Here is a 6,401-nt window from a genome sequence, read left to right as displayed (position 1 = left end):
ATGGAAAAAGATATTGCTGCGATGAACCTAGAAGGCATTTAAGTCAGACAGAGAACGATAAACACTGTACGATTTCACTTATATATGGAATTTAAGGAATAAAAAGAACAAATTAATCAAAAACAGACTCAGAAATATAGTGGACAATTTGGTGATGGACAGAGGGGTTTGGGGGGCTGGGAGAATAAGGTGAAAGGTTAAAGAAGTACAAATTAGTAGCTGATGGATGGTCACAGGGATAGGAAGCACCGCATAAGGAATGCAATTAGTATTAATACATTGGCTAGGTGAAGGGTCAGGGGAGGGAGGGAGCAACTGGGGGGATCATTTTACTAACTATATAGATGTCTAACCAATGTACTATATACCTGAAACTAATTAAAATTTTTAAAACATAAAAATAAATGATAGACTAAAAAAAAAAAAATGTTGTTCTTTGTTATACCTTCACCAAAAATGGTATTGGCCATGTTGATCACCTGCCTTATTAATTATATTTAGCTATTAATAGAGGTGAAGAACACAAAAGTTTTAGAATAACAAAGATTTGCATAGAAGTCCCAGCTACACTATTTAATAGTTCTATGATTGTAGATAAGTAGCTCAACCTCCCTGAGCTTCCATTTCCTCAACTGTAAAATGGGAAGATTAAAGTAGAAAACAACTTGCACAGCATGACGTCTGACACATAGGAGCTGACATATAAATGACTGCACTACCATCATGAAGTTAGACTAGGAGACATAGAGGCCAGGGCTGTATCTTGTTTAAGGTTATATTTCTACAACTCACCACATTGTAGCTACACAATAATTATTAATTGCTAAGCTCCTTAAGTACTTTTTATCTATCTCTGTAACCCTATTACCTAGATTTTAATATACAACAAAAGCTTAATAATGTTCTGAACAAATGAAACAAACTTATTTCAGATAAGAACAAACCCTCAAGCCTTGCTTTGTAGTAAAGAAGTCAGAATAACCAGCATCCGTAGCCAAGAGTCCCACAAATTGCATCGCAGGCCGCTGCCGTATAAATAGCTCTACAGCTCCATCGGTGACACAAATGCCCCCTGAAATATCCAGTGACACAACGTTGGGCAGAATATCCTTCTGCTGTAGCAAATGAAAAGCTAGATCTGATCTGAATTGCCTGTGATCAGAAATATCAAGGTGAAGCAGACATTTAAGTTCTCTAATAACTGCAAGAATTTGTGGCTTGGTCATAGTCAGGCATTTCAGATAGTGCATTGTGAGAGATTTGAGTCGATCCTTACAAGTAAGGAGTGCAGAGATGTCAGTGACCAGAGTATTGGAGATATCCAGGCTTTCCAGTTTTGGTAACTGAGAAACATTAGCCAAGTCTTCAGTATGAAAACAAACATTGAAAACACTTAAAATGCGAAGACCAGTGAGCTGACCAAAAAACAGTAGTCTTGAATCTCTAGGGATGCTTGTTGAGTCTAACAGGAGACACCGGAGGTTCTGCTGAATCCAGCTATTGCTGCAGAGTCCACTTATGATGTCTGAGATTGGGAGGTCAGAGTGCACTGCAGTAGCATCCAGTTCAATGAGTCTGTTATGGCAGAAAGCCTTTATGAATGTAGCTGTAGAGATTTTAGCTTTTTGAATATTGACCAGTTTCAGCTTCATTTGGTTGCCTCGGAAAATGCTCGCTGTTCTATCAGTCAGCTTGCCTATAAAAAAATAAAAATTAATTAATTGAAAAAACAAAACAAAACAGAACAGAACCAGCTTGTAATAACAATTAATCTTATGCTTTTTCCAGGAGGCACAGCAGCCAATGAACTACAACAGATGCCAATAATAACAGTGACTACATTTAAGGCTTACTCTGTGCCAAACACTGTTCTAAACTCTTTACTCAGATATATCTACTTTTTGGAACAATGCTATAAAGAAATTATTATTACCATCTTACAGCTGAGGAAACTGAATCTTAAAGAGGTTAAGTAACTTGTCCAAAAACAAAATGTATTGCAGAATCAGGAATCAAAGCCAGCTGGACTTCAGAGCCCAATTTTATCCATAGTAATCATGTTCACAGAAAAAAACAACAAAATAAAATAGGTAAGTACACGATACATAGCATGCAAATAACATGATTAATGATTACTTTTAACCAAATCAGTGGCTAGCCTTTGACAAGTCACTTACCTCTCAGGGACTCATTTTCCTCATCTGTAAAATAAGTGGGTTGCACCAGATTTCATTTAGAAGAGATTTACTAAGCATCTTCTATGTATGAGATCCTGTGATAAGTAATGGGCACACAGGAAATTAGAACCCTGGGATCACAAGGAATTCAGTCGAAGAATGCACGTAAGTTAAATTATTACAGTAGTATATTATATGCAGTAGTGACTCATAACAGGTATTGAATTAGTGAAGTAGAGTTAAGTTTGGGGAAAGTTGTGAAGACTAAATATTAGCTTGCCACGAGATAGGTGAAGGGTGGAAGAACACGTAAAGACATGGAGGCACAGAACAGCAGATTATTTGAAATGACTCAAAGAAAATAGGCCAACGCTCACACAAAAAATACTCTCAATAGGCTTATATCTATTAAAGAAATAGAATAAATAATTAATAACCTTCCAAAACAGAAAGCACCAGGCCCAGATGGGTTCACTGGTGAATTCTATCAAACTTTTAAGGAAGAACTTATACCAACTTTCTACAATTTCTTTCAGGGGATAGAAGCAGAGGCAATACTAACTCATTCTTTGCATACAGCATTACCCTAACACCAAAACCACACAGATACTACAAAAGAAAACTTTAGACCAATATCTCTCATGAACACAGATACAAAAATCCCCAATAAAATATTAGCGAATTGAATCCAACAATATATAAAAAGAATTACACATCACAACCACATAGGATTTATTCCAGGTATGCAAGGCTGTTTCAACATTCAAAAATGAATTGGGGGGTCGAGGGAAGATGGCGGGGTTCGCCTCCTCCTAGGACTGCATTGAAATTACAACCAAATTATAAAATAATCAACGTGGAGAATCACCTGAATCTGATAATATAAAGGAGCCACATCAAAGCCGGTAGGAGGGGCAAAGTTGCGAATCAGGCTGGACCTGCACCTGTGGGTGATGGAGGATCACCGGGAGAGAGAGTGAGGCTGCAGAGGCTCTCCTGAAGGAGAGGGGGTTCCTGGTCTCATTTGGGGGCTCTCCAGCACAGGGTCCCGGCCCAGGGAAGAAGAGATTCCAATAACTCTGACTGTAGAAATTAGAGGAGATTCTGGCCATCTGAAGGGAACCCGCAGATGTCCCTTTGAAGGACCCATGCAAAGGCTTTCTGACCTGCGGACATTTACCCAGGACACCGGCACGGGGTCAGAAGCTCGTGCAGGATTCATTCTGAAAAGGTCTCCATTACCTGGCGTCAGAAGGAGGGCTGGAAAGGCACCATTGTGCCTTAGTCCAGCCCCCCTACAGGGTAACCTACAGACCACACCAGCTTGACTGTGCAGACCCCTACCACGGAGCCATTAGGAAGCACTTGTCTGAGGAGATCAGCTCAGACCAGCTCGCCCTGCCTAACCTGCAGACTGCCCTGGGCAAGTGTTGTTGGATGGCTGCCAAGCTCAGCTCTGAGTGATTCAGGGCCAAGTATCCACAGCAGGGCAGCCATCATTGTGAGTGGCCTTTTCAATCCCAGAAAAAGCGGCCAGCCCTGTAAGCTACATTTCCATTCCCAGCGGGTGAACAGTGCTATGAGCTGCATTTCAGCGGTAGAGTGAGGCAGATCGCTGTTGCCAACACGAATTTGGGCAGATATTGGGGACCTGTGAGCCAGTCTCAGACAGCAGCTGCTCTTGCTGTGATCTGGGTCTTCTGTGGGAACTCACAACAGTTACCAACTTTGCAACAAGACTGAATCTGTATTGATCTGATTGCCACTGTCTCTCTCAGACTCCTCTCCACCCTACCCACAAATTGCCCCAGGAGGCCCATTGTCATTGAACTGACACAGCCCTGCCCTTACTCTCCCCTGATCTCTTAATCCACACAGGCAATAAACTTGGCTGGCACAGGGTGGTCACTGCACGGAACTCAATGGCAGGCAGAACTTTGCTGCCTGTAAGAGTTGCAATATTGTGTCCGGGGAGCACAGGGGTCTGTGGGAACACCCCTGACGGCAGCTGGTCTCACTGTGATCTGGATCTATAGCGAGCTGGTCTCACTGTGATCTGGGTCTATAGCGGGAATGCCCAGGCGCAGAAGTTGCAGCAAAACTGAGGCTGTATTGGCCGAACGGACCTTGTAGACTTGAGATCCCACTTCTCCCAAGTCACAAAAGGGCCTGCAGCCCATTGACAAGCAACCTCTTGCTTGGCTCTGGGGTTGAGCAGTTAGCGCAGGCAACAGACTTTGGCTAGCGCAGTGAACACACTTCGAAGAAAACAGTTGTGGACAAACCACTGCTGCCTGTATGAGCTGCAATATCTCTTAAGGGGATTGCAGGGGTCTGTACTGGCCTGATGGCCCTTAATTCCTTGGACTCCTGTCCCATCCAGTACACAAAGTGCCCGCTGCACATTGATAGGCAGCTGCCCCTGCTCTGGGGTAGCGCATTTAGGCCCAGAGTGGGCAGCAGCTGACCTTGCTACGAATGGAAATTTGTACAGCGAGCCACAGAGACAGCGTGGGCACGTAAACTGACACTGCAGTCTCAGGGGGAAATTTACTCACTAGACCCAGGAGACTCCCCGGGTCCCTGCGCCACTCAACACACATATCACCCAGAGGCTCATCCAGTTTCAGAGACAGGTAACTGATAGGCAGTATCAGGCCTTGAGGAGCACTGGTCCCTCTGCTAAACTGCCATAAGTCAGGGACAGGGGATAACCAAGAGCTGCCTACAGCGTTGTCTCTTCCATTTACCTATAGATCCAGCATAAGCAACAACCATCAGCAGATCACTTTGTAGTTCTCACCGGATAGCCCTGAGCAATCAAAAGCAGCAGCTGACCTTGGTATACAGGGGAGCCCCTCCCAAGGGGCCACAAAACCAACACATCTGGGGGCTGGCACCAGACCACAACGGAGCAATCCCTGACTAACTAGTTCCAGTAGTGATACACACAAAGGGTGGTTGCAACAAATATACAAGCCTCTAGGGCACTCAGTGGGGTCAGCCCCCACACGACAACTCTTATCCTGAGGGTGTAGCCGATTCCCACAATTAGTCTGCCTGAACCGTTAATCTCACCCACTGATCTACTAACAACAATAAAGGCTTAGCGACAGCAGAATATCACACATAACCCACACAAAGGTCACCTCCAGAGCTCCTGGCACAAGAGATCAGGGAGAGTGCGCTACTAGACACACAGGACATCTTCCACATTAGGCCATCTGGCCAAGACTGAGAGACACAACAAATATTCCTGACACATAGAAAAGAACAGAGAGGCTAATAAAATGAGAAAACAAAGAAGCATGCCACAAATGAAATAAGAGAAAACTCCAGAAAATAAGCTAAATGACATGGAGGTAAGCAACCTACCAGAGTCAGAGTTCAAAATAATAGTTATAAGGATGCTCATCGAACTTATGGGGAGAATTGATGAGCACAATGAGAACATAAAAAAGGACATAGAACCCATAAAAAAGAACCAGACAGAAATGAGGACTACAATAACGGAAATGAAGAATACATTAGAAGGATTCAACAGTAGATTTGATGAAGCAGAAGACTGAATCAGTGAATTGGAAGACAAGGTAGCTGAATACATCCAATCAGAATAACAAAAAGAGAAAAGAATTTAAAAATATAAGGGAAGTCTGAGAGACCTCTGGGACAACATGAAGTGTAAAAATATCTGAATCATAGGAGTACCTGAAGAAGAAGAGAGAGAGCAAGGGACTGAGATTCTATTTGAAGAAATAATGACAGAAAACTTCCCTAACCTGGCAAAAGAATTAGACATACAAGTTTAGGAAGCACAGAGTTCCAAACAAGAGGAATTCAAACAGACCTACACCAAGACACATCATAATTAAAATGCCAAAGGTTAAAGACAAAGAGAGAATCTTAAAAGCAGCAAGAGAAAGACATTAGTTACCTACAAGGTAGCACCCATAGACAGGCAGCTGATTTCTCAAGAGAAACTATGCAGGACAGAAGGGCTTGGAACAAAATATTTGATGTGATGCAAACCCAGGATCTACAACCAAGAATGCTTTATCCAGCATAATTATCATTTACAGTTGAAGGACAGATAAAGAGCTTCACAGACAAAAATAAGCTAAAGGAATTTATCATCACGAAGCCAGTATTACAGGAAATGTTGGAAGGACCTCTTTAAAAAGAAAATACATGTATCAACATAGGAATAAAGAATCGAAATAACTC

General features: G+C 42.6%; 1 protein-coding gene across 1 annotated transcript in view; it reads right to left on the bottom strand.

Moving 5' to 3' along the window:
- ZYG11A (zyg-11 family member A, cell cycle regulator) overlaps positions 1 to 6,401 on the bottom strand; it is a 66,319-nt gene that overhangs the window by 37,518 nt on the left and 22,400 nt on the right. The window contains exon 3 of the mRNA XM_006919447.2: positions 945 to 1,696. Within this exon, the coding sequence (XP_006919509.2) occupies positions 945 to 1,696 (752 nt within the window). The remainder of the gene's footprint in view (positions 1 to 944; positions 1,697 to 6,401) is intronic.

This window comes from Pteropus alecto, unplaced genomic scaffold, assembly GCF_000325575.1.
Source record: "Pteropus alecto unplaced genomic scaffold, ASM32557v1 scaffold25, whole genome shotgun sequence".
Taxonomy (NCBI): Eukaryota; Metazoa; Chordata; class Mammalia; order Chiroptera; family Pteropodidae; genus Pteropus; species Pteropus alecto.
The sequence above is the reverse complement of the archived record's forward strand: the minus strand, read 5'-3'. Positions and strand labels throughout refer to the sequence as shown.